This window comes from Cervus canadensis, chromosome 5, assembly GCF_019320065.1.
Source record: "Cervus canadensis isolate Bull #8, Minnesota chromosome 5, ASM1932006v1, whole genome shotgun sequence".
Classification (NCBI taxonomy): domain Eukaryota; kingdom Metazoa; phylum Chordata; class Mammalia; order Artiodactyla; family Cervidae; genus Cervus; species Cervus canadensis.
This window is the reverse complement of record NC_057390.1, coordinates 90,984,549-91,010,188: the sequence shown is the minus strand read 5'-3', so window position 1 is coordinate 91,010,188 and position 25,640 is coordinate 90,984,549. Positions and strand designations below refer to the sequence as shown.

General features: G+C 51.7%; 3 protein-coding genes across 9 annotated transcripts; 1 reads left to right on the top strand and 2 right to left on the bottom strand.

Annotated features, from left to right (window-relative positions):
* Positions 1 to 764: 764 nt before the first annotated feature.
* On the bottom strand, positions 765 to 8,127 carry ARPC5L (actin related protein 2/3 complex subunit 5 like). Its single transcript, XM_043469546.1, has 4 exons — positions 7,852 to 8,127; positions 3,654 to 3,726; positions 2,480 to 2,656; positions 765 to 1,342 (listed from the first exon to the last, which is right to left on the bottom strand). Exons 1-4 carry the CDS (start codon positions 7,998 to 8,000, stop codon positions 1,280 to 1,282), a joined length of 462 nt encoding a protein of 153 aa, XP_043325481.1. The 5' UTR covers positions 8,001 to 8,127; the 3' UTR covers positions 765 to 1,279.
* A 5,908-nt stretch (positions 8,128 to 14,035) lies between these two features.
* Positions 14,036 to 18,273, top strand: RPL35 (ribosomal protein L35). Its single transcript, XM_043469539.1, has 4 exons — positions 14,036 to 14,190; positions 14,600 to 14,736; positions 15,812 to 15,893; positions 18,090 to 18,273. The coding sequence occupies exons 1-4, from the start codon at positions 14,188 to 14,190 to the stop codon at positions 18,237 to 18,239; spliced, it is 372 nt and encodes a 123-aa protein (XP_043325474.1). The 5' UTR covers positions 14,036 to 14,187; the 3' UTR covers positions 18,240 to 18,273.
* Positions 18,088 to 22,299, bottom strand: WDR38 (WD repeat domain 38). Of its 7 annotated transcripts, none has more exons than XM_043469535.1 (9): positions 21,988 to 22,299; positions 21,348 to 21,468; positions 20,303 to 20,419; positions 20,090 to 20,187; positions 19,681 to 19,761; positions 19,354 to 19,485; positions 19,081 to 19,230; positions 18,685 to 18,732; positions 18,276 to 18,593 (listed from the first exon to the last, which is right to left on the bottom strand). In XM_043469535.1, the coding sequence occupies exons 1-9, from the start codon at positions 22,054 to 22,056 to the stop codon at positions 18,519 to 18,521; spliced, it is 891 nt and encodes a 296-aa protein (XP_043325470.1). In that variant the 5' UTR covers positions 22,057 to 22,299; the 3' UTR covers positions 18,276 to 18,518. The 7 variants fall into 7 exon arrangements, with proteins under 7 accessions (XP_043325466.1, XP_043325468.1, XP_043325472.1 ...); XM_043469536.1 differs by having other exon boundaries at positions 21,348 to 21,435; XM_043469531.1 differs by having other exon boundaries at positions 18,088 to 18,732.
* Between the last annotated feature and the right edge of the window lie 3,341 nt (positions 22,300 to 25,640).

Genomic DNA, 25,640 nt, shown 5'->3' with positions numbered 1-25,640 from the left:
GAGTATTTGTCTTTCAGAAAGAACCTTCCCAGGTTAGGTTTGGGTGAGTAAATATTATATTTGTAATTTAATGAAGCCAGCAGCCTAGTCCTACCTCCCAGGAAGGGTGGGGGTTCTGCAGAGGAGTTGGGAGGATTGTCACTTCGGGCGACATCCATCTCCAAGGCCCGCATGACTAGGAAGAGCTTCAGGAATACGAATGGGGTCCTTACCTGTAACAGAATGCAGACTGCAGTTCCATGTGCTAAAAAGGAAGGAAAAGCATCTGCTCTTCAGACAGGCCCACTGTCAGTGGTTACAGGGAACAAAATGTGCCTTGTCTATGTACAGGCTTGTTGCTACCTGTTTGTCTCTTCCGCCTTTAAAGAAAACCCCTCAGCATCACAGTGTTCCTGGCGAACAGCCAAGCCCAGCGTCAGGAGGGGGTGATGGGCGCACCTGAGCCCACTCCCAGGACTCCCAAGTGCAGTCACACAAACTGAAGACTTTATTAAGTAAGCTCCAAAACTATGTACAAATCAGAGGAGTGAAAACAATAGTTATTCAGCAAAACATGTCTGTGTAGCAGTCAGCAGCACTATGGCCCAGGCTCAAGGGACTGCTGCAGCCAGACTGCGAGAACGCCACGCTCGCTCCCTGGCGGCTCTGCAGGGATTTGTGTCTACCCCTCCAGGTCCGGTTTCCAGAACAGGCCCCCTCTCACTCATGACCATCCCATTTATCTCCTGTTCCTTTTATATACATGAAACACACGGCAGAGTATATACTAATAAGCCAAGAGCTTTATTGATGCAGCAGGCACTTTACAATGAACCCAAGAGAGCCCGCCTTCTCTGGGAGGTCGGGGTGTCTGTCTACAAACCCTCGGGGGTTTCCCTCGGGGGTTTCCGCTTCAAAAAAAAGAAACAAACCAAGCTCTCGCTTTTACCACAGCTCTTGGATCTGCACCTACCCAAATCACCCCTCCCTCCTTTTAAACAGGCAGTGCACACAGGTACCCCTGACCAAGGCGGGCCAGCCACTCTGGTAGACAGTCACAATGTCAGTTCTGCATTACTCGTGGACAAAGGCATAGACTATCAGATCCTGCAAAGGATTTATGAAAACAGTAAGACGATCTCTCCCTCCACCTTGAAAATAAAACACACTTCAGCGGATGCATGTCCTGAAATAGTTGACTTGGGAGTTCCTAGGCAGGTGGTCCATTGTCAATCCCTTCTTCGACAGCCTGTGCATCCAAAATTCTTCTCGAGGTAACATGAGTCTCTCTCTCTTTTTTTTAAACAGTCTTTCTTGCTGTAAGAACTCTTATAATGGAGCCTAGACCTCCTACTGCTAATGCCTGTAGGGGCAGCAAAAGAAAAGGTGTCAATTGAAACCTGGTTGGCCAAGGGGCTCCTAGCTTCTTGCCAGGGGAGATGGGACTACACTCCTGACCATGTCACAGATCTTCTGAAAAAGCATTCCTGCGAGAGCACAGTTAAGAGGTGCCAACAGGGCCTGCATTCGAGGGATGGAGCCCTGTCCTGGAACAAAGGGTCCCCAAAAGCTGTTGGCTCTTTAAGGCAGGAGAACTGGGCTTGCAACACTGTTGCCAAGCTCACACCAAGCCCCCCAGCTTCCCTTTGACAAGCTCACTGTATCCAGGCACAGCCCTAGGCCCTAAAACAGACACTAGCCCATTGCAGTGGGAATGTCCACGAACTCATGCACCCGGCTGCCATGAAGGGACCAGAGAGCGTGGCCCCCCCAGACCACTCTTGAGGGCTTTGCTCAGCTCTCAAGCACCATGGCCACCCCCATTACGAAGCCCAGGAGCTCACCTTCTGGCAGAGCAGGCAGAACACCCACCAGCAGGACCAAAGGCCACAACCCAGCCCAGGCCTGAGGCTGTCCACATGACTGACCCCTCAGTTAAGGGCCGTTCCCTTAATACTCCGCAGAGCCTTTCATGAAGGACACTGGCCTGACAAGAGGCCCCCCGACTTGTACTAAAACAAGCAAAGGTCAGGTCCAGCTCTTCCAGCCTTAGGAGGTTGAAGGCCCTATTAAGAGACTGCCAAGGTATCTACCACTGCCCCGTCTGGCCTGGTGAGGTGGGACTGGAGCAGGAAGCCCTCATAGCTAACTGGAGGGTTCAGCCTGCATCTAAGGCCCACCACCACCACCTCCACCAGCCCAAACAAAGTATGTCAAAGCCCCGCCACCAGCAAGCCTGCCTGAACCTCACCAGCCAAGTTACAGGTCCCGAGGCCTGCCCGGCACAAACCCGAAGCTAAAGCAATGGCAATGATCAGAGACAGAGGACCCCTACCAGTGCTTCCTCGGGAGAGTAAGTGCTCAGGTGTCCCAGGTTGCTTGAGGCGTGGCCCTCATTCTCACAGGCCTATCAGACCATCCTGTCTGTGTCTGGGATCGCCTGGCCTGTTGATCTGAACCCTGGGCTGGGGGTGAGCCAGTGGGCAATGTGTTCACATACCTTTTCATGCCACTGGAGTAACACTGCGCTGCTATTTTCTGTGGGCTTCTCAAACCCTTTATAAATGTACTTCATTAGCAAGTCGATGCCATTTCTGTCCAGTGACTGCACAGCCTGCTCGATTTCACTGCTCTTAAAGTTTGTAAGCACTTTCAGCACCACGCCCTGGGCCCGCTCCTACAGGGGAAAGAGAAAGGGAATGAGGTCTAGAGCCATGGCCCAGGCATACCCACATGCCACAGTGCAGGCTCTGAAACACCAAACCAAGTAGTCAGAACTCATTAGGAACACTGCACAATTTCCAGTTCATCTGCAATGCTTAAAAAAAAAAACCAAAAAAACCTGTATCTATATATATATAGTGAATTTTTTTTTATTAAGTTTCAAAGTATCCCAAAGTATTCAAAGCCAATGATTTATTCCACTTATTTGAGGGGAAATAAGCAGTTTCCTGGGGAGAAGAATCACTATTTCTGATGACGCCAGCAAGGCCTTAAGCTCAACTCTATAGGTCTCCATATTTAAAAAACAAACAACAAACCCCCCACACAGCAAAGAGCAAGTCTCCTTGGCTGTACCTTCTGTGCTCACTCCCAGTGGAACAAAGGGGCCGTTCCCCTCCACGTCTGAGAGGTGCAGCCATTGATTAAATCAAGACACCATCACAAGATAGGAAAAAATCCAGCTCTAAAGAGACCCCTTTCCCTGGACCAAATTTTAGATAGCCTCAGTGATGAGATTTTAGGCAGCCTAACTGATGCGATCTACCCAAGTGTATCATCTCACCTAGTTTTTAAGAGGCAGAAATCATAAAAGCACTGAAAATCCTTATGCAAATAAAGCCTATTCAATAGCTTATAAAAGCATAAGCACTAAGTCCCATGTGGCAAGCTAGTTTATAACTTTGTTCATCAGGAAGGGCTGGGCTGACTTCTCACCCCATGAGGCCCTGGGGAGGACTGACCGTTTCTTTGGGGAGTGTTGACTACAAACACTGAGAGCTTTGGTGTCAGGGGCGCCAGGCAGCTTCTGTGGAAACACAGGCCGGTGCCAGCTCACTTCCCTGGTAGAGATTCACTGATGCAGAGATGAGACACATGCTGTCCAGAGCCCCCGGGCGCTCACGCCCTGGTCCCAACACCACCCAGCAGCACCGCAGCTCGACCCCCTTTACCTTCACAGCTTGATTCTTGGTGTTGACAGGAGAGTTCCGCAAGGCTGCGTGAAATGCCCGAAGCATGTCCCCTGTGCACCGGCACCAGTTAAGGAAGGCTCGCCTCAGCATGTCTGTGCTCTTCTTAACAAACTCATTGCGGAAAGAGCTCAAGGGGGTAGAGACAAATGCCATCTTATCCACATCTAACCCTCCCCCTACTGTGGCTTCCGGGTGGGCACAACCTGGGCAGTCTGTGGCTCTCCTGAGCCACACGGAGGGTGGAAGGGGCACCTCTGCCAAACCCTTCCTGCGGCCCCTAAACCTTCCCCTTCAAAGCAAGTGTGGACATGGACTCGCTCCCTCCCGGAAGGAGGAATAAAGTTGCTGCCCCAGCAGGGTGACTCGCAGGAATATCTGACGAAGCTGATTGACATCTACTTAGCACTGGGCCTTGTATCTGCCCTGCTGGACCCTCATGACCACTGTATGAGGTTATCATTTTCATCTTCTCATTCTCCAAAGGGAAGAACGAAGGCACAGATGGAGGTCCCTAATTCTTAATCCAGTGTGTTAAATTATTAAAGAAATTAAGATGTGCTAAAACTTTTATCTTCCAAGACCTACCCAAGTCAGTGAGGTCCCAACGGAGGGAAACTTAACAATCTCAAAGAACCTTCTGCCAAGAAAACGAACCAAACCTCCCCTCCTTGTTCCCCAAACCTTAGCTGGAGTCCTGACACATTCTTTGCTGAGCTCTGACTATCCAGCACGCAAAAGAAAATTACAATCTGGGTTAGGTCCCCAAAGGTGACACCTATTTTAAACTGAATTACATCAGCTGACTTTCATTTCCTCATCCGAAACATCAGCTTCAGCCAAAAAGCTTCAAAAATAGAACAAGAGGTGGCTTCTGCCCAATCGGGTCTCTACTCCTGTTCACGCAGCAGTACCCACGTGGGATCAGCCAGAGCCTCCCGAGCAGAGCGGAGTCCCCGGTCTGCCCCCTGTGGCCTCCATCTTGACGGAGTTGGGCCCACACACCCAGGGTGGAGCGCCCTAGCACCCTGCGGGGCTGTGGTCCACCTTGCAATTTGAGAGGCAGCTCACTCTCTCTCACCCTGTACCTGTCAGCTTTGGAATTCCTTTCTCCCAGCCAGGCGTGGGCCAGTCTGATATCAGTCACTGATAAAACTTCTACCTCAGAACTCTTTGTGAATTTGGCATCCCAAAGCAGTAAGCAGAGTCCCAGTAAGCTTAAGAGGAACCATAACTGGCACTCTCCACCAACCAAGCATGGTTGGGAAGCACAGTACTTCAGAAGATGGACACGTAAGGGTAGGGTAACGAGCCCACAGAGGCAAAAAGACTGACCGCCCTGGAGTTACTCTGTAGCATCCCTCTGCCTATCATTCACTGCAGTGTTGAAGGGTAGGGGCCTTCAGCAGCTGGGGGAACTAGGGAGCAGGGAGGAGCATACCATCTATCAAGCTGGCCTCTGTCTAGGATAGCTTTAGGCCCTTCCAGAAAACCAGCTGTGGAAGCTGGGAAATGGTGCCCAGCTCCTAGTCTCCTCTAGATTAGGGATTCTCAACCATAGCACTAATGACATTTTAGACCAGATGCCTGATGTGGGGTCCATCCTGTGCATCTTACAATATTGAGCAGCACCTCTGGCCTCCACGCACTAGATTCTAGTGGCACACCCGGCCACATACCAAACTGTGACAATCAAAGTATCTCCAAACATGGACAAATTTCCTCAGGGGGAGGAGACACTGCAAAATCACTCAAAACTCTGCTCTAGACAGATCCTCGTTCCAGAGGACCAGACGGTGCCTCAGCGGGAAGAAAAGGAACTAAGTCTCAGATATGTGCCCAGGTGTTTTCACATGTCATCTCATTACTGCTAACAGTTCTTTGTGACAAGAATCATCATTATTCTGATTTTAAAGGCAATGAATCTGAGGCTCAGAGCAGGAAAATGACGTGCTCAAGGTCACAAACCCAAGCATGCCTGACTCCAATGTCAAGCTCTTTCTACAACCCTCTGTCGCCACTCCCCCGCCACACCCAAGCGGCATGCCCAGGATACCTGCTGTGGGTCCAGTACTGTTCTAAAGCCTTCTGGGATGCTATCCAGTGATGCTCCCATGGAACCTGTAAGCCCAGCTTGGTTCTCCTTTTAACAAAGGAGGCTACCAAGGTTCAGAGAGGGTAAGTGACCTACTCAAAGCCACACAGCTGCAGCAGGACTGAGGTGGGTTAGTGTGGGTGCCCAGCCCATGCTCTATTCCATCCATGACTTGCTTCCCTGTAACAGTACCAGGATGGGCCTACTCCCTACACTCTCCCACTCCCATCAACCAACCCCTATCCCTACTCCCCCCACCTCTGTTCTAAGACTCCTAGAAGCCTGCTCCACAGCTCAATAATCTAATCTAAATCCAATACCTGGCACATGGTAGGGACTCAGCAAATATTAGCTCCTTCCTCCTCCCTTCCTGGGCCGCGCTCAGTTCTCATTTGCTAACCTCCCTTTCCCCAATCCCAAGAGGTACACTCTCCATGGTAACCAGGTTTCTGACACTGCCATTAGTGGAGAAACTACCATCCCCTGATGTGCTAAGCCTAGGCTTCCAAGCAGCCTCAAGGAACCTATCATGTCAGGAGCATACCAAGAGGTCACCTTCAACAAGTCCCTGCAGCACTGCGACCAAGACAGCAGATAACCAGACCTTGCACGCCCCTTCTGTAGATGATCTGAGCCACAGGTCTGATGCTGGAGTCCTTTTGCCAATGCCTGCCCATGAGCCGAGTTCTGCACCACACTGCAGAATCAACCTTCCCTCATGGGGGCCGTTCTCATGACCCCACTTCACCAATGGGGAAAGCCTGGTGATTCTGATGGGGCAGGAAATAACAAGCTAGAATCCCCACCTTTGAAAATACATTTCTGTTCAAACAAAGAAAGGCTGAAGGTATTTGTTTCAAAGCACATTTGAGGAACACTGCAGGACTCCTCCCAAAGGCACTGAATGGGTTCAACTTCCCAAGCTGAGTCAACTGATAAAACACCCAGAACCTGATTTATATACAGCACAGCCTGAGCCTCCAACCCTGTCCTGGCCAGTAAGGGGGTGGGGGAGGCTCTTCCTGTAATACCATTTGAATAAAGAAAAATCCTTCCTGTGAGAATAAGTCAGTTTCCTGTGCTCAAAGTGCTAAAGGACCAAGCAGGCTGTGACACCACCTCTATTTTTAATCTTGTTTTCTAAATGCTTGTTTTCTGTGACCACAACAGAGTCATTTCCAGTCGTGGGGCTCTACTTTTACATCTCACTTTACGCTGCTTGGTTTTTCTTAGCTCTAAACAACTAGTTTTTTTTCCATTGCTTCCTGCACAAGAAGGATATAGGGGGGAGGGAGCCAAAACGCACTTGTTGAACGTGGCTGAGACCACTGAGGTCCAAAACCCAATGATCACAGGAAACTAAGAATAGGTGAGGAAGAGTGGCATTAAGCTAGCTGAAGGGTCAGAACAATTCTGGGGTGCGAGGTGAAATCTCAGAACCCAGGGCTGGACTAAGGCTGCAGCCTTCGCTCCCCCTTGGGTCCTTTCTTCCCAAGGACTGCCATCTACCACCTATTTTCAAGTGGTGCTGCAATCCAGCCCGAAAAGACTGTGTCTGGGAGCCGCCCTGGCCGCTCAATTACTCAGCGGTGGCTCACCTTGGCCCCTCCCGCCGATCAAGCCCGAGTAAGGCCCGGTTTCCTGCATGAGAGAGATGGAGTGATCGAGAGCCCAGGCAAAGGCCAGCCTAGGGGACGGAGGGAGGAAAGAGGAGAGGCCTCCCGGGGCAATGAAGGGCCTGCGGGGCTGGAGGTCCGTCCTGCATGCTCTTGGGGCCGCCGAGCCAGCCAGTCCACCAGGATCCAGGAGCCGCGTGGGACCGCAGTGTTGAAGGAGGGTCCAGGGGCCCGGGACCAGGACAAGGGGGCCCGGGACCAGGACCAGGGGAGTGGGGAGGCCAGGTGAAAGGGAAATGAGGATGCCTGCCCGAGGAGAGCCAGATCGGAAGAGAGTTGGGAAACTGACCTGGGGGGTCCGGGGGTGAGAGGAGCGGAGAGGCCGGCCTGAGGGGCCAGAGCCAGGGATGAGGAAAGTAGGAAGGCCGGGCCACAGGGGAGCCTGGGCCGCCGCGCGGGGGAAGGATATTGCCGCAGGAGCCCGTCCACCTCGCTAGGGTCCGGGCCTGGCTCGCCCGCCGCCGCCGCCGCCTCCTCCTGCTCGTCCACGAATTTGTTCTCATCAAATTCATCGATGTCCACCCGGCGGAAGCGCGAGGACAGCGTGTTCCGGGCCATGGCGGGGGCTCAGCGCCCGCTGAACCGGCTACGCTCCGGAGCGGACCTCTACTCTACTCCGCTCAGAACCGGCTCCGGCTCGGGGGCGGGAAGCTGCCGCCCGGCACCTCCTCCACCTCCTCCGCGCGCAGCCGCTGCCGCCCGCCCACTTCCGGTTCTCGCCGCCGGAACCGGAAGTGCTGGTGGGTGGGACGGGCGGGTTACGTCGCTTCGGGAAGCACTGGGAGACGGACCTGGAAATATAACCTGTGGACCACTGCGGGGCTAGTAATCTTCGTGGGATCTCAGTTTCCCCTTCTGAGGAGCGGGCGGCCAATCCTCCGCAGGCGCAGCACATAGATGCCACAGCTGCGCTCTTCGGCTTCCCTCCTGCACCCTTGGAACCCCTAGCCCTGGAAGGGGCCAGGGCGGGCATAGTCGCGGATTCCGGGTGTCATCTCTGCCCAGACTGAGGGGCACGGGGCCTCCAGAAGAAGGAGCCCTGCTCTGCCTGTCGAGTGCTGGGCAGGCTTCTGGGAGAAGACAGCTTCGAGCCTGAGGGATGAGTAGTAGTTCTTATGCTCCGAGAGTGATGTTGAATGGGAGAGCCTGTCTCGAATTTGAAGACCTTAGGACGCCACCACATGGAGCTCAGAGGGGGTTGCATCTGACCTTATTGTAGTGACCCTATTGTTAATGGACTGGGAGACTTGCAAGACGTTTAAAATGTATCGAGGGTGCTGATAAGACAGTGGAGACATTTGGATTTGAGTGCGGCGTCACGTGTGTGTAGCAGTCTCCTTGACCCGCAGTGTAGGGGGCGGGGATAGGGGGATGACCCAGTGACCACCATCCTGGAGGAAAGGCGAGGCCATGGGGACTGAGAAATCTTGACTGGCTGGAAAGGCATATCCGGGAAGGAAAGGAATCCGCAGAATCTGAAGTGGGGGAAATGGGGGTGGGGAGAAATAGTGCAGAGTCAAGGTCAACTTTGTGGTGTCAAAATTAGGTGCCTGGGCTGTTGCTTGAGGGGCTCTTGGTCAGTCGTGTCCGACTCTTTGCGACCCCATGGACTATTACAGTCCATGGAATTCTCCGGGCCAGAAGGGATAGATTCCCATCCATTATCTCAGGGTAGCCTTTCCCTTCTCCAGGGGATCTTCCCAACCCAAGGCTGGAAACCAGCCCCGCCCCCCCCGCCCCCCCCGCCCCCCCCCCCGCATTGCCTGGAGCGAGGGAGGAGGGATGATTCTTTACTACCTGAGCCACAAAGTGAAAGTGAAAGTCTCTCAGTCGTGTCCGACTCTTTGCGACCCCATGGACTATACAGTCCACGGAATTCTCCAGACCAGAATACTGGAGTGGGTAGCCTATCCCTTCTCCAGGAGATCTTCCCAACACAGGGATCGAACCGGGGGTCTCCTGCATTACAGGCGGATTCTTTATCATCTGAGCTATGAGGGAAGCCACAATGAGCCTTAGCCTGAGACTACATTGGGTCTTTGTTTTCATATACTGGTATTCCTTTTCATAAAGACCAGTAGTTAATGAAATGTGACTGGGTTTTCATTTTTTTCGAATATTTCTCATTGAACTGTCTACAGATCAAAAAATATTGCCCAACGAAGGTGCTACCTGATATTGGGTGCTAAAGATAGATTCCTACAGGGAAACAGGTGCTGAATAAAAGTCTCAAGGGTCCTGGGAGACCTGCCTATCAGCTCCATACCTTGGAAGAAATCTGTAAGTGAGGCAGGCAACAAGCTAACAGAAATTTATATCCTCAGAACATTCTGATCAGAAGGAATTTCGAACCAGAAATGCTCATTTTACAAGTAAGGAAATAGCTCCCAAGTAAATTGGTAAATGAAATAATGTCACTTTATGACCATGGATCTGCATTCCAGTCAGTGAGGCAGAAATTTAAAAATCCACACTATGTCAGGGATGACTGCATTTGGGGGGGTGGGGGGGAAACATTCAGTTCCTTAGAGCACCTTAGTTAAAGTGGTCAAGAGAAGTGTCCCTGAGGAGGTTATGCTGAAGTGGATCTGAAGGAAATGAAGGACAAAGCCAAGCAAAGGCTGAAACACAGGGCAGGCTTGGTGTGTTCCAGAAAAAGCAAGGCCATACTGGAGCAGAAGAGTAAGAAGGAACAAGATGGGGCTTCCCTTGTGGCTCAGCTGGTAAAGAATCCACCCGCAATGAGGGAGACCTGGGTTCAATCCCAGGGTTGGGAAGATCCCCTGGAGGAGGGAAAGGTGACCCACTCCAGTATTCTGGCCTGGGGAATTCCGTGGACTGTAATGGACTGTTTAATCCATGGGATTGCAGAGTCAGACAGGACTGAGAGACCTTCACTTTCACTTTCTGAAATGCAAAGAAATCTTAACCTACAAGAAGAAACAAGATGGAAGGGGGAGTGGCGGGTGCTGTAGGACTTTGAAGATGAGAAAAGGATGTGGTCTTAACTCAGGACAGCCCTGGAAATTCTGAGCAGAGAAGAGACATGATCTAATTTCAGTTTGAAAAGGGTCCCTTTGGCAGCTCTACTGAGAATGGAAACCAGAGCAAACGGAGGTGATTTATGAGGCGACAACAATGGTTCAGGAGACAGGCAATGGTGGCTCAAAGCCCAGCAGGTGCCAATAACTGTGGTGGGAAGAGGCTGGGTATTCTGACAATGTGCCGTCCTTAGTCGCTGAGTCGTCTCTGACTCTTTGTGACCCCATGGACTGTAGCCTGCCAGGCTCCTCTGTCCATGGGGATTCTCCAGGCAAGAATACTGGAATGGGTTGCCATCCCCTCCTCCAGGGGATCTTCCCAACTCAGGAATCAAACCAAGGTCTCCCGCATTGCAGGTGGATTCTTTACCCTCTGAGCCATAGATAGAAGCTATAGAATTTGGGGGTACATTGGATGTGGCATGTAAGAGAAACAGGGTAGTCATAGAAGGGGTAACAGAGGATGAGATGGTTGGATGGTATCATCGACTCAGTGAACATGAGTTTGAGCAAACTCCGGGAGATAGTGCTGCAGTCCATGGAGTCGCAAAGAGTTGGACATGACTGAGCGACTGAACAACAACAACAGCTAAAGTTCAGAAAAGCTGTACACAGTCGTTAACTCTAACAGAACTGTAAGCATTTGGAAACTATGATAGGCAAGTTCCTGTGCCCCATTCAACCTCCATTTATGACTAATCCATGCCAAGAATGCCCTCTGCTTTCTCTTTCCCACTTCACTCCATTTCCTAGAAGCCTGCCTCACTATGATCTGAGACAAAGCTCAGTTCAGTTCATCCAACAAATATCCATGTACTGGGTCTGGAGGCGAGAAAAACCAAACTAGTTGTCAGCTGTGGTTCTGCTCCTTGGGGAACTTCCAGGTTGGGTGTGGAGGCAGACACATAAATTTCATTCTAATTCAATATATTTGGGGTTAGAGGTTCAATTGCACAGAGATCAACAAGGGAGGGTTTTGTCCCAATTTAGTCCAAGGCTAAAGATTCATTAACAGAAACCCGTAAGAGGGTGAGAGAAGGCTTCCTGGAGGTGACATCCAACAGCAACAAGGGGGCAACCTGGCTTTAAATAGAGCTCTAAGATGTGGGTGTGCCTTTATTAATGGCAGTGGAGTACACTAGGGCACTGATTCATGTTTGCTGCTGGGGGCAAAATGCAACTGTTCAGTCAGAAAGTCTGAGCACTTTGTCTTGTGAAGTCCCCCCTTTAACTTTCAGGGCCAATTCAAGTGTTCATTCAACTGGGAACATTAATATCAATGATACTGAGCAGTTGTTATGCATTAGGTCTTGTGCAAAGAGTTTTACATGTTATCTTCCTGATCTTCCTAAACACTACGTTTCACAGGTGAGAAAACTGAAACTCAGGGGAAGGGATTTGCTGACAGTCAGCTAGCACTAAGCAACAGAGTAAGAATTTGAAACTGGGTCAGGTTCACTAACAAAAGGCCATGAATGCCTTTTCCCCCAAGTAACACATGCTGTCATAGCTGTCTACCCCACCCCTGCCCACCCACCATAGACTTTAAGTTCCTCCAAGGCAGAGGCCATGTTAATTCATCTTCTAAAACCCTCAACCTTCATCCTCTGGACCGCCCCCCCCCCCTCCCCCCAGAACACTGGCACCCAGCTCAGAGTAGACCAGACTGGGAAGCCTGCAAAAGTGTACCAAATGTGGAGAAGGAAATGTCAACCCACTCCAGTATTCTTGGCTGGGAAATCCCATGGACAGAGGAGCCTGGAGGGCTACAGTCCATGGGGTCGCAAAGAATTGGACACAACTTATTGACTAAACAGTAACAACAACAAATACATAAAAGATAATTAACAAGAACTTACTGTATAGCACAGGGAATTCTATTCAGTGCTCTGTGATGACCTATATGAAAATGGAGTCTAGAAGAGAGTGGCTGTATGTATATGAATGGCTGACTCACTTTGCTGTGTAGCAGGAGCTAACACAACATTGTAAATCAACTAAACTCTAATAAAAATTGATTAAAAAAAGACCACTGAAGATGACGAGCTAACATCCGCAGCTGCAGGTGGTGCTTCTACACATCACTCTGCCAATCATGACTTATCATTTAGATCAAATAACTATTATTCTAAATGAATTTTGCTCATTTTCAACTTCAAATTTTCTTCTTTATTTATGAATAGTGAAATAATAGCTGTTGATATCTTCAGCCAGTATTGGAGGAAATTCATAAACAGTTAAATAAAGATGGATTCATATTAATGCCATGAGAGTCTTCAAACAGAAGTCACTTAATTCCAATAGTATGTGTGTTTTTTCATCTGCTCCATGGTATTAAAATGAAGCTTTTAGAAGTTCATTCTGTTGAAGGGAACATGATTGTTAATGCTATTATAAATTCAGATGTATGTTTAACATTAGAGAAAAATGCTTTATTTTTATGGTGTTAATGACAAATACAAATTGTGGTGGGGCCAAGTAATATAAAAACAATGCTTTTAGTAAATTAAAAAGTGTACCAAATGAATGAATGAACAAATGAATGAATAAACAAATGAATAAATGAGTGGATGAATTCCAGTCTTACTAGTCAAATAGGTTGCCTCTCGCCCCACGGAGAAATTTCCCCACTGCCCTGCGGGAACTAGACCAAATCTAAGTAATTTTTCAGGAGAAACATCAACAATCTCAGATATGAAGATCATATCACTCTAATGGCAGAAAGTGAAGAGGAACTAAAGAGCCTGTATGATGACAGTGAAAGAGGAGAGTGAAAAGGCTTGCTTAAAATTCAACAATCAAAAAACTAAGATCACGTCATCCAGTACCATCACTTCATGGCAAATAGATGGGGAAAAAGTGGAAGTAGTGACAGACTTTATTTTCTTGGGCTCCAAAATCACTGCGGATGGTGACTGCAGCTATGAAATTAAAAGATGCTTGCTCCTTGGAAGGAAAGCCAAGACAAACATAGACAACGTATTAAAAAGCAGAGCACTCACTTTGCTGACAAATGACCAAATAGTCAAAGCTGTGGTTTTTCCAGTAGTCATGTATGGATGTGAGGGTTGGACCATAAAGACGGCTGAACACCGAAGAATTGATGCTTTTAAATTGTGCTGGAGAAGATTCCCGAGAGTCCCTTGGACAGCAAGAAGATCAAACCAATCAATCCTAAAGGAAATCAACAATGAATATTCATTGGAAGGACTGATGCTGAAGCCGAAGCTACAATATTTGGCCACCTGATGCGAAGAGCCGACTCACTGGAAATGGCTCTGATGCTGGGAAAGGTTGAGGGTAGGAGGAGAAGGGGATGACAGAGGATGAGATGGTTGGATAGGAAGAGTGGCGTAACTGCACTTCATGGGGTGGCAAAGCGTCGCATAGGACTTTGCGACTGAACTACAACAAAGTAATTTTCAGCGAGACGGAGACAGGCTCATTGCAGGGCGGGACTCCGGCTCCTCGGGGCGGGACTCTGCCTCCTAGGGCGGGGCGGAGGCCGAGTGGGCGGTACCAAAGCGCTCCTCGAGGAGGGTGGTGGGGAGGTTGGGCCCGCGCGAGATAGTAGGGGCGGAGCCAGGACTTCCCCGCCGCCGCTCTATTGACCACGCCCACCGCCACCCGGCAGTAGTTGTGGGGGTCAGCCCCGCCTCTTCCTCTTTCCCTCCGTGAAGGCAGCGGAGGCGGACTATACAGCCATGGTGAGTGCGGGAAAATCGGAAGCCATCCGTGTACTGTGGGGCTCAGGGGCTGGGATGGAGGGCCCGTGGCGAGACCTGAGAACCCATCTGCCAGCCTGACCTGTGGGACGCGTTGCGAAGTGGCCTAGTGCCACCTCAGTCTTCTCCCCACCTCAGGCCCGGGCCCCGAGAGGTATGCGCGGGCTCCCGGGGCCTCCGTCTTTCCGTCTGCGGAATGGCAATAGGGGCCCAGCCTCGCAGCAGGACTGGGCGAGGGCGCGTCTGCTGGGGTCTGGGTTGCCCTGCCCGAGGCGGGTAGTTCTGGGTCTCCGGAGCCCTCTTGGCCCAGGGCAAGGCGCTCGGCTCCGAGGGGCGGACCACGACGCAGGTGGAGAGGAGGTGTTTGACCCAGACCCTTTCTGTGGGGCAGGCCAAGATTAAGGCTCGAGACCTTCGCGGCAAGAAGAAGGAGGAGCTGCTGAAACAGCTGGAGGACCTGAAGGTGGAACTGTCTCAGCTGCGCGTGGCTAAAGTGACAGGCGGCGCGGCTTCCAAACTCTCCAAGATGTAAGTGAACTGACGGCCAGAGTACGGGGACACACGTAGGGGACTTTCGAAGCTGGCTTAAGGAGTTGTCCATTTAACTGCCCTTTCCATGGCTCCGTGGGTCAGAATGTGGCGCCATTTCTATTCAGCCTCTTAGGTTCCTCTTTCTCACGCCGAGGCTCTGGTGACCCGTGCCTTTAACCTGCTTTTGACCTGTGGTCCTTTTTCCTAGAGTAACGGCTTCACTGTCTAGAGGAAGAATAAAGTGCCCCCGAAGTCCCGTTTTAATGCTTCCTTTGAATGTCTAATTGATCCCATTCCTTTATCTCCCACCAGCACTTGATGTTTTTCCTCAGCCTCTTTCGCTTGGTTGAGGGATCCTTTGCACCCCTTGTTTTGGTTGTAGTGTAAGTTACTGATGTATTGGGGGGGGGGGCAAGAATCAAAACTTGAGAAAGGAATATAAGTTTGGAGTTAGTCAGCCAGGGCATAAATTACACTTCTGCCACATTCTACCTGATGGGCAGATTGGCACACCACCCATGTCTTTCCCCTCTCCTATAAAATGGGCCCCCAGTAATTTTCTCATGGTGGTGCATGCTGAATCAAGAGCATGTTTACCAGCCATTTACTGATCAGCCCTCTTTCAGCATGAGGACATGTTTCACTTATCCCCAGCTTTTTCTTGTCTTCAGCCTTGTCCCCTCCCAGTGGTCCAGTTTGTGGCATGGTTCCCTCCAGTGAGCTTATTCAGATCCACATTGCTTAGGTCTTCTTAGTAGCCCTTAGGATATATGGCCAGGGATAAAAGGTCTTTCCTGGCTGCCCTTCACTTCCCCTCATTAAGCTTCACTGAACACTTCACAGCTCTTCGAAGACACTGTTTGTGCCAGCTGCTTCATGTCCCCTCTCCTGGGATGCTCATGTATTGCCTCCAGAACACCCTCCTGGGCTGGGTTAGGCACCTCCTGGGTGAATGTGGGTGAGCTGATGGGGAATGCCCCTGCCCTGTAACATCTGGGTCAGGCCCTGAAATAGATAACTTGGAGAGTGCTGTGTGTGTTATCATCTTCACTGATTGTCTCTTGTTTTGTAGCCGAGTGGTTCGTAAATCCATCGCCCGTGTACTGACCGTCATTAACCAGACTCAGAAAGAGAACCTCAGGAAATTCTATAAGGTTAGTGGAGAAGGGATAACGGTGCTGGGCTACAGGGAGCAAAATTCCAGCTTTCCCTAGGCCCGAAGGGTGGTATGGTGAGCTCCGGCCGGGGTATTTGGAACTGGGCTTTCTAGAGCCTTCTAGTGGGCTTTCTAGAGCCTTCTAGTATGTGGCATGCAGACTGCATGCGGCTGCAGCTGTCAAGGAATCAAAGATGTGGGAGTCTGGATAGAGTTGGATTTTGAATAAAACCTCACCAGCTGGGTGAGTTTGGGAAGTCTATGAGGATTGACTGTTTAAATGTTTTAATTGTCTTGGTGTGTCGGTCACCACCAAGCATCTGGCCTTCTCATTTTTCAAATGAGGACCTCAAGACTTGGATTAGGTTGTCTGGCATCACTGACATGCAATAAACGGAGTGATTGGGCTTAGATTCCAACCCATAGGGTGGGGGTGGATTGATTGCTTCCGGGAGATTACAACAGGTGCCTGCCTCTCACAGCCTGGAGTTTTTAACAACTGTGTTCTGGGTGTTGTGCCTAAAACTAGTATTAAGCTATGAAACTGAACCAGTGGGAGATTTTATAGAATGTGTAGGCACACATGACTTCCCTGATAGCTCAGTAAAGAATCCGCCTGCAATGCAGGAGACCTGGGTTCAATCCCTGGGTTGGGAAGATCCCCTGGAGAAGGGACAGCCTACCCACTCCAGTATTCTGGCCTGGAGAATTCCATGAACTGTATAGTCCATGGGGTCGCAAAGATTCAGACACAACTGAGCGACTTTCACTTCATGCACACATTTGGTTTACTACAAGGGAATGACTTGTTTGTTTGTGGAGGAGGTGCCCTCTGTCCCCAAGAGAGGATCCTGAGCAAGCGGAGCTAAAGATTTGGTTGAAGCTGCTGCCCTCAGGTGGGATTTCTTGGAGAAAGCCACATCCTTGCCTTTAAGGCCTTTCAGCTGATTAAAGCAGGCCCACCCAGATTACTCTATAATCTCTTGAAGATTACTGATTAGGGGGCTTTGACTGCAAAATGGCTTCACATCAACACCCAGTTAGTGTTTGAATGACTGGAGGGTTTGACATGTCAAAGTCGCCACTGTGTGCTGGGCTTGCTGCCATCCCCGGACATGTGTACATTTATGTGTGGGGGTTTTTCTGAGAATTGGGTCTGGAACGTTTATCAGGCTCTGAGTGAACCTTGTAGAGGTATAGCCTGGAAGAACTGCCTCCATGACCATCCAGTGAGTACACTCCACCATACAGCCAGGCAGGGCTCCAGGAGGTAGAGATGAGGTCTCTGTATCAGCACTTTTTGATAAATTTTATCTCTGGCCCCCTGTTGCTGTTACATGGTTATAGTGACTGGAGGATGTAAACAGCGTGTGTGGCTATGGCTACTTTCTTGGACATCAGAGCTCTAGGTGCTTAGCAGATTGAAAGCAGGAAGCCCTGACCTGTATCAGCTGGTATGAGGGGTGTGGATGGGCAGACTTTCAGGTTCCCCCCCAGAGCTTGCCCTCATCTCTTGGGTAGCTTTTTCCCTGCAGTTCTCCGCACCAAGGCTGTCCATGTCCTGAACCCCATTAACTCACACCCGCCTGCCCTGTGCCTACCCTTCCAGGCTGTTGGCACTTCCCAGCCTGAGCTGTCACTCTCCAGGACTTTTCATGCCCGCTCAGGTTTCTCGCTTTCGAGGCTGTTGTCAGTCATGAGTGAAACCTTCCTCAATCTCTTTCCTCCTCCCCAGCTATGCACCACTTGTTTTTTGGTGGGCTGGGAACTCCTTGAGCAGGGAGCAGGTCTCATTTGTGGCTAAGCCAGCACCCACAGCAGGGCTTCAAATGGAAGAAGCCCCAGGGGGCCTTTGCAGAACAAAGGGGACCATCAGAGCTGCCTTAGCCTAGACTGACAGGGGAGGAAGTGGAGTGAGAGCAGAGGTGGAGAGATGATCCATCTCCTGTTACAGGGCTGAACACAGGAGCCAAGGTAGGGAACTTTGCCCCTCGTAGCAGGATGGCCTTGGCCAAGCCAGATCTCCTTAGATGCATGTGTTCAGTGTTACTGTCACCACAGCAGACATCTCCGCGACACACACTTCCCTCAAGTTACTTCCTGACACCTCAGTTCCAACTTCTGGGGCTTCCTGAGGTATTGCAGTAGCTCCCAAACCCTGGTCCTCAGGTTCCCCTTGCTTCCCCTCACCCAGGGCAAGAAGTACAAGCCCCTGGATCTGCGGCCCAAGAAAACACGTGCTATGCGCCGCCGGCTCAACAAGCATGAAGAAAACCTGAAGACCAAGAAGCAGCAGCGGAAGGAGCGGCTGTACCCCCTCCGGAAGTACGCAGTCAAGGCCTGAGCTTCCAGCTGTCAATAAAACAGACAGACCACTGGCTGGCGTTGCTTTGTGTTTATAGGGGCTTCAGTTGTTGGGGAGGTGGCTGCGGTTAGCAGGTGCCCGAAGGACTCCAGCACACTTGCTGCCCTGGCCATAGGGATCTGTTGGGTGCTTTATTAAGGTCATTTTGGGCCTGTGCCCCTGGGCATGGAGAGGCAGGGGTGGGACGTGTGAGAGCTGTAGATGGTGATGTTCTGTTTGAGCAACTCAAGGTGATCTGTGGTGGACTTGACATTTTGTCTAATCAACAGCTCCAGACACTAAGAGTTTCCCGTCTGGCATAAAGGCACAGGCATGGGCCACATTCAGAACTCCCTGCCAAAAGCATAGTATTGGGCTCTGGGGGTGCAGGCCTCCCCAGCGGACCTTCCACTGCACCCTTGTTTGCTTCGGCCACGGACCTTACCTTCAGAGTCTCAGTGCACTTTCCTGTATTGCAGTCCCAGACTTTGACCTGGAAATAAAAAGGTGAAGGGTAGGGAAGTCTTATAGGCTGGTGTCTTTTGACAAAATTTTGTTGTCTGTGAGGTGTGTTTAACAAGGGCTGCATAATACGCAGACATTCAGTGCAGTATTTTCTTTGCCCTGAAGTTGAGTCAGAAATGTCAGCAGCACTATTTGGGCCAGTGCAGACATGAGTGCCAGGCATTAGGTTCAGAAGTGGTTGGTATCTGGGTTCTACCCCTGGTAGCCTTCTACTGAGGGCAGATAGGGAAGTGGACATTTCTGGACCTGCTGAGGGCTCTGGGAGGGGGGATTTGGGGGTAGGAGTTGGCAGGAAGGCAGGCCTGGAGGAGGTTACCATGTGGGAGTAGCCAGCGCTGGCCAGCTGCTGCCCATCAGGGGAGAAAGCTATGCTCTTCACCCAGGTGATGTGGCCCTTGAGCTGGATGAGCACGCTTCGGGTTGAGGGCTTCCAGATGTGAATGGTCTTGTCCCAGGAGCCAGATGCCTGGACAGCAGACAGCTCTGAGCATATAGGTTTGGGGACTGCATTCTCTGTCCCCCAAGTAGCCCATGACCCTCGGAGAGTTGCAGTTGGCAGCCACCCCGGAACCCAGGCAGCCCAGCTCACCAGTAGGCCAGATGGTGAGTAGCACAGGCAGCTGATGTTGCCTCTGTGACCCTCCAGCTTCTGGTGGAAGATCCCAGGGGTCCCTGCCCGGAGGTCCCACATGCGGATGGTAGAATCCCAGGAGCCAGTGGCCTGCAGACAGCTGCCCTGAGCATGGAGCCTGCTCCCTCAGCTGGCTATGCCCACAGGAAGCAGGTACCAGCTCAGAGGGGACAGACTCAGAAGAGCTAAGTCAAGGTGCGGGATTTTAACCACTCTGGCCCAAGTGGGCAAAGTGTGAGCTCCCAGTTGCCTCATCTTGTTGGGGCCAGGGCAGAGATGGCTCACCAGGCAGTCTGAGCTGGGTGCGAAGTCACTGCTCTGGACGGAGTCTCGGTGTCCCACGAAGTGACGGAGCACCTGGCCTGACTGGAGGGGAGAGCCCTGAGTTTTGGAGAGCACCTCGGATGGGTCAGACCCCGGGCCCTCCATGCGGGCCCGCCTGGCTAGTTTCATGCCGCGTAGGGGTTGGGGAGTCTTCCAGGGCCTTGACAGAAGAGGAGGGGGGAGTTCATGGCAGAGGGGTTGGGGTACAAGGGTGGGTGGGAGGTGGCTACAGCTAGATGCAAGGGAGTGGAACACCAGGTGTGCGCATGGGCAGTGGCAAAGATGGAACAACCTTTCCCGGTTGGGAAAGTGTGACCAGTGTGGAGGGCCTCTTGGGATCCCAGGCCTCACTGGCTGCCCCTCCACATACCTGCACCTCCCAAAGCATCACCCTCTTGTCCCAGCCACCCGAGGCCAGCTGCTTTGAGTCATGGCTGAAGCTGACGGTCTCCACACTCCGCTGGTGACCTGTAGATACCCGCCAAGTGTCGAGGAGAGGTGAGGTGGCACAGGAGTCGGCACGGTCTGAAAGGGAACCCACGCCTGGCTGCTTGGCTCCCAGTCCCCCCGCCAGCCCACTTACCCTTTAGGACCTGCAGACACTTGGCATCTGCGGCGTCCCACAGGCGGACGGTGCGGTCACAGGAGGTGCTGGCAAAGAGGCGGCCATCAGGGGAGAAGCGGCAGAACCTCACGGGGCCTGGGGCAGGCGGCCATGGTCAAGGAACAGGGCGCTACCATCCACGTCTGGCCCTTGCAGTCTAAACCCCTGCTGATTTTTTCAGTTGCATTGCCTACCTCCCTTCTCACTCCCTTCTAACCCTTATCCTCCAGCCAGCTGGAAAATTCCTGGGCTTCCATGCCTTTGGAAGATGAATAAATCAAAAGCACCTCCCAGAAACTCCTTTCAGCCCAGCCTAGGTTCTACATTATCCTGTTTGGGCTCCCCAGCCCCTGGACTTTGCCTATTATAACATGAACCAATTTGCCCTATAACTATCAGATTTTCCTTGTCTTCTTGATTATAATTTACATTTACTGAGTTCTTACTGGGAGCCAGGCACTTTGCTTGCATTATCTCATCCTATAGGATAGCAACTATTACCCTAATTTTAAAGAAATAAGAGGCACAGAGGTGACAAGATTGACTTCAATCACAGTCAAAAAAGTGGGTAAATAGATGAATCTGAAGGACATTATGCCAAGTGAAGTCAGTCAGCAAAAGAAATACTATATGATTCCACTTAGTCAAACTGGGGACAGAGGGCAGAACAGTGGTTGCCAGGGGCTGAGGAAGGGAGGAATGTGTTCAAGGGGTACAGAGTTGCAGTTTTGCAAGATGAGAGTTCTGGAGACCAGTTGCACAACAAAGGGAACATAAGGCTACTGAACTGTACACTTTAAAGTGATAAATGTAGTATTACCTAGATTTATGTGGTAGAATTTGAGTCTAGGTCTGTCAGAGTCAGGCTCAGGACCCAAGGGACCAGGTCCCATCTCCTTGCCCTCCTGCCCCAGCCCTACCGGCGCTATCTTGCTGGGATGCCCAGCTCAAATGCTGGTAGACTGTGAAATGCCGAAACAGGTCCATGGGCCTCAGTCTCCCCATCTGGGCTGAAGAGCCTCACCTTTGTGGCCACCCAGTCTCCACAGCAGCCTCCCACTCTGGGTCTCCCAGCCATATACACAGCCGTCCTCAGAGGCCGTGAGCAGCCTCTGGCCATCGGGAGAGAAAGCAGAAGAGTTGACCTGGAAGGAAAGTACAAAAGACCTATCCCGGGGCAAGAAACACTTTCTGCTCATGCCTAACTCCAGACTCCTAAGCCTGCCCTAAACACTGCCCCAAGAGCCTGGGGTCGGAGCTTGGACTTCAGGACTCTCAACAACCAGAACCCAGGAACCACTCTGCAGTAGAGTCAAGAGCTTGGAGCCTTCTCTGCTGTCTTGTAAAACCAGAGCCTGAGGCTCAGAGCTAGCCGTCTTTTTTTTTTTAGCCTTCTTTAGAAGCCAAGATCCCGTTTTAGAACTGGAGCCCAGAACTAGTTTAAAATCTGCTCTATGCCCTGAGTTCCCTCTTAAGCCAGAGTCCAGAGAACACTGGAATCAGCCAGGAGTTTGAACCCTCTCTGGAACCACAGCTTAGAATTTTAGACGCCATTCTGCAACTGGAGCTCAGGAAACACTCGATCTCCCACCACGCAGAACCAGAAACTACTCGAAAGCCAAGAAGCCCAAGGTCTGTCTGGGGAGAGCTCGAGAGAACCTCACCTCCCCGCGGTGCCGGCCGAAGAATTTCACTCTCCCCACGGCCAGCTTCCCTCGGGGCCCGCTGTTCATGGGCCCGCGGCCGCCCGCCCCAGCGGGCTCCCTCCTAGGCGGGCGCTGGTCCGGCCTGACCTAGGACAAGGTGGATGGGAAGGGGGAAACTGTGTACAAGCGGTCTCCATGGCAATCGGGGCGGGGCGCGCAGCCGCTTTAGGGTCTCTGGGAAGCCATGAGAAGGGAGTCCGGGAGAGACTGTTCTCAGCCCGGGGGAAGTGGGACAGCAGCAGGCTGGACCGCGGATGGCTCCAACAAGGAACTTGCCTGCCCGGACTGCGGGCAGTCGGACCTTGGGCAGCTCTGGCCGCGGGGCGGGGTGGCGCCCGGCGGCCGCTAGAGGGCACGCGAGCACCACATACCGCGTCAGCCTCTGTGGCTGCACCGAATCCAGGCACAGCGCTAAGGGCCCACAAGCCTCTTGGAGAGGTTCCTGTTTCCCCGTCTGTCCAATGGGGAGTTCCATCCCTGCCCCGCAGGGATCCAGGCATGACATAAGATAGGTGCCCATGAGGGCCTGCCCAGGACCAAAGACCCCTTTCCTTCAGGAGTGGCCAGTACCGGGGCGGAAGTGCTCCCATGGAACCGCTGGAAATGATGTGATATTTAGATATTCATCTCGGCCCTCCAGGATGTGGAGAGCCAGAGACAGTATGCAAAGCACAGGACGTTAAAAAGTGAAGTCGCTGATAACATTCCCAGTAGCACGAAGTGTTCCATCTGAGGACGTGGAGGAAGACCCCAGGAGTTGTCAAGATCCTTGGTGGATAGGTCAGCTGAAACCAGAAAGAACAGGGCTTGGTGTCAGTGTGCATTTTTCAGATGAGGAAACCGAGGCTCCAGGAGGTGGGGGGACTTGCTCAAGGTCACTCAGTCAATAGGAAAGGGATTGGGACCTCATCCTATGTCTCTCTGACCCTGAGGCCTATATTAGGACCACCTGCCATGAACTCCAGGGGCCTCACAGCGGATGAAGTATCTGACTCCTGGTACATCTGGGAAACTGACCCTGGGGGGACAGACTTGGCCCAGTCATCCAGCATTTCCATGGCAGAGTTGGGGGCAGAACCCAGCCCTCTCCCCACCATTATGCAGGGGTGGGACTAAGATACCCCACTCTCCCACTTTCCAGTGGATTCCAGGCTCCCTGAGAGTGGGGCTGGGGCAGCTGGGCTTTGAGAGTTTCAAACTCAAGTGAAGTGTTCCCAGTGGTGATTCACACCCCTCCCCCCAGACCTCTTTGCCAGAAATTCTTCTCACGGAGATCTGCTGTTCTGCTCTATTTTAGGTCCTAGACAGTCAGGCGGACAAGGGGGCGACAATGGTGGCTTTGAGGCTACCCCACCCCCACTCTAACTCCCAAAGGACCCAGTTCAGTGAACTGGCTCCCCAGGGACCCATCTGGTCCTATAGGGCCACCTCTGCCCCCGCCGCGCCCCAGCTCCAGACTTGGGTCCTGAACACGGCTCCCCCATCGCTGACTCCCCAGACCCTCTCCTCCCTCTCCGCTTAGGCACCCTGCAGCCCATGACCCAGCCATCTTGTTGCTCCTGCTTTACCTGAAGTGCCTAGAACCACACCTTCCTAAGCTCACCCTGTCACTCCCAGAGTCCTCTGGATAGACCTTGTCCACCAGACCCCGCAGCCACTCAGCCTGTAGCAGTGTGGCTGGGGTTAAAACATTTCTGCTTGACCCAGGGGTCTGTGGTTGGAATCACCCACAGTGAATTCTGGGTCCCTTGGACCAAGCTTCATGTTCACCTCTCCTGCTTCATTCTGCCCCTGTTCCCCCGCTGCCCCCTGCCCCATCTAACTCCCTGAACTTATCCACAAGGGGCCCTTCTCCTTCCCTGCATCTTCACTCCCACCCTGGGCCTGTGCATATGGGGTTTCCCACCCTCTTGGCCTGATGCTTACCTTGGGTTCATTGCTTTCTCTGGATGGACTTCCTTTGCCCAGCTCCCAGACTAAGTCAGAGCTCCTGCCCCAAATATGGGGCACTAAAGTCACAATTCTGGGTTAAACCCAGGTTCTGCCAACTACTAGCTCTGTAACCTTGGGTAAGCTAACTGGTCACTCGGTGCCTTGGTTTCCTCCTCTGTAAAATGGGAGTGGTTGCCTTGTCAGGACTGACATGGTACCTGTTAAGGGTACCTGGTGTGCAGTAAGTGCTCAGAGAAGGGGAGGGGAATGTGATATCCATCTTTGTCACTTTAGCTTCAAATACTTTAGGCTAAAGCTCCGAATGCCCTTTGTCAGGCTCCCAGTGCCCTAAGTCATCACCTGAAGGGCACAGCCCAGGTACACCTCATGATGTAGGGGAGACCTTGTAATCAGGAGCTGTCTGGCTTCATGCTCAGCAGGGGCTGAAGGTATGGCAAACCCTGGGTTTGGGCAGGGGCTGAACCTGCAGGATGTGGTCTGTGGCAGCATGGGAAAGGAGCGGGCATGAGTGGGTCACAGTTACGGTGGCAGCAGAAGTATTTCACTGGCCCAGGGGGGTTGAGTCACTCAGAATCTAACCTCTCCAGGAGAGTCTTGACGGACATTTTCCACCCCTTGACTGTCTCTTCCTTCTCCAAAAGCCTGCCACGTTCTCTCCTCCCTCAGTCCCAACTGCCTAGGGCAGGGGGCTCTGTGCTGAGCTTCCCCACTCTCACTCCATCTCCTGAAAATAACCCATGGTTCTGGGACCAGATTTACTTCTCTTCATTTCCTCAAAGTACCTGCCTTCCCAAGCTCCTTAGTTCCTTCTGAAACTGCTGTAGATACACAGTTATTTTAAAGAGAAAACTGGAGCTTCAGAAAGGAAAATGACTTGCTCAAGATCACACAGCTGGAGGGTAGTAGAGCTGAGATTCAAACCCATGTTCAACAGTCCCTAAGCCCCCAGCTCATTTCTGGCACCAGACACTCTTTCAATGAAGTTTGAGGAGGTTGGGGTATGAGCCTCTGCCCCAACACCCAGCCCTCACCCCCTGTGAATGAGATCTCACTATCCTGCAGGACAACCTCTCCCATCATGCTGTTAGAAAGTCCTCGGTGAGTGAGAATCTGCCTTGCACTGTCTAACAGAGTGGAAGATAGGCCCGGGCTGCATCTCCGCAGTTCTACTCCCAGGGACACATCCAGTGCTGTTGGTGTTGTAGTTCCGGAAGGCTGGAAACGACCTGAAGAGTCATCTGACAAAACGCTCAGCAAAAAAGCAACATGGCAGAAGGCACTACAAGTAGGATCCCCCTCATATAAAAGTCAACATACCCTCCAGTATCCTTGCCTGAAAACGGCTATGGACAGAGGAAAAAAAAAGAAAAAAAAAAAAAGTCAACATACCAAAGGCTACCTTCCATTTCTCAGGCACACATCCATATATACTGAAACTATAAAGAAAAGCAGGAATAGGTAACTCCCAGCCCACTAGAGGAGTTAAGTATGGAGAGAAGGAGGGAGGCAACTCAGTCACCTTGAAGAGTACTTGCTCCTGGTAATATCTGGGATTGAAGCTGGGCAGTGGGCACCCAGGTGTCCTTTGGATTATCCTTTAATAATTGGCTCTACCTATTTGACCCCTGCCCACCTCTCCTGGCTTCCCTGGTGGCTCA

Coding starts and splice junctions, on each gene's coding strand:
- ARPC5L (XM_043469546.1), bottom strand. CDS start 8,000: ATGGCCCGGAACACGCTGTCCTCGCGCTTCCGCCGGGTGGACATCGAT. Junction 2,657..3,653: donor CCAAGAATCAAGCTGTGAAG/GTAAAGGGGGTC, acceptor TTTCCCCTGTAG/GAGCGGGCCCAGGGCGTGGT. Junction 1,343..2,479: donor TACTCCAGTGGCATGAAAAG/GTATGTGAACAC, acceptor CTGCCCCTACAG/GCATTAGCAGTAGGAGGTCT.
- RPL35 (XM_043469539.1), top strand. Junction 14,737..15,811: donor GCTTCCAAACTCTCCAAGAT/GTAAGTGAACTG, acceptor CTTGTTTTGTAG/CCGAGTGGTTCGTAAATCCA. Junction 15,894..18,089: donor ACCTCAGGAAATTCTATAAG/GTTAGTGGAGAA, acceptor CCCCTCACCCAG/GGCAAGAAGTACAAGCCCCT.
- WDR38 (XM_043469531.1), bottom strand. CDS start 22,056: ATGAACAGCGGGCCCCGAGGGAAGCTGGCCGTGGGGAGAGTGAAATTC. Junction 19,762..20,089: donor TGATGCTTTGGGAGGTGCAG/GTATGTGGAGGG, acceptor TCTCCCCTCCAG/TCAGGCCAGGTGCTCCGTCA. Junction 18,733..19,080: donor GCGCTGGCTACTCCCACATG/GTAACCTCCTCC, acceptor TTTTATTTCCAG/GTCAAAGTCTGGGACTGCAA.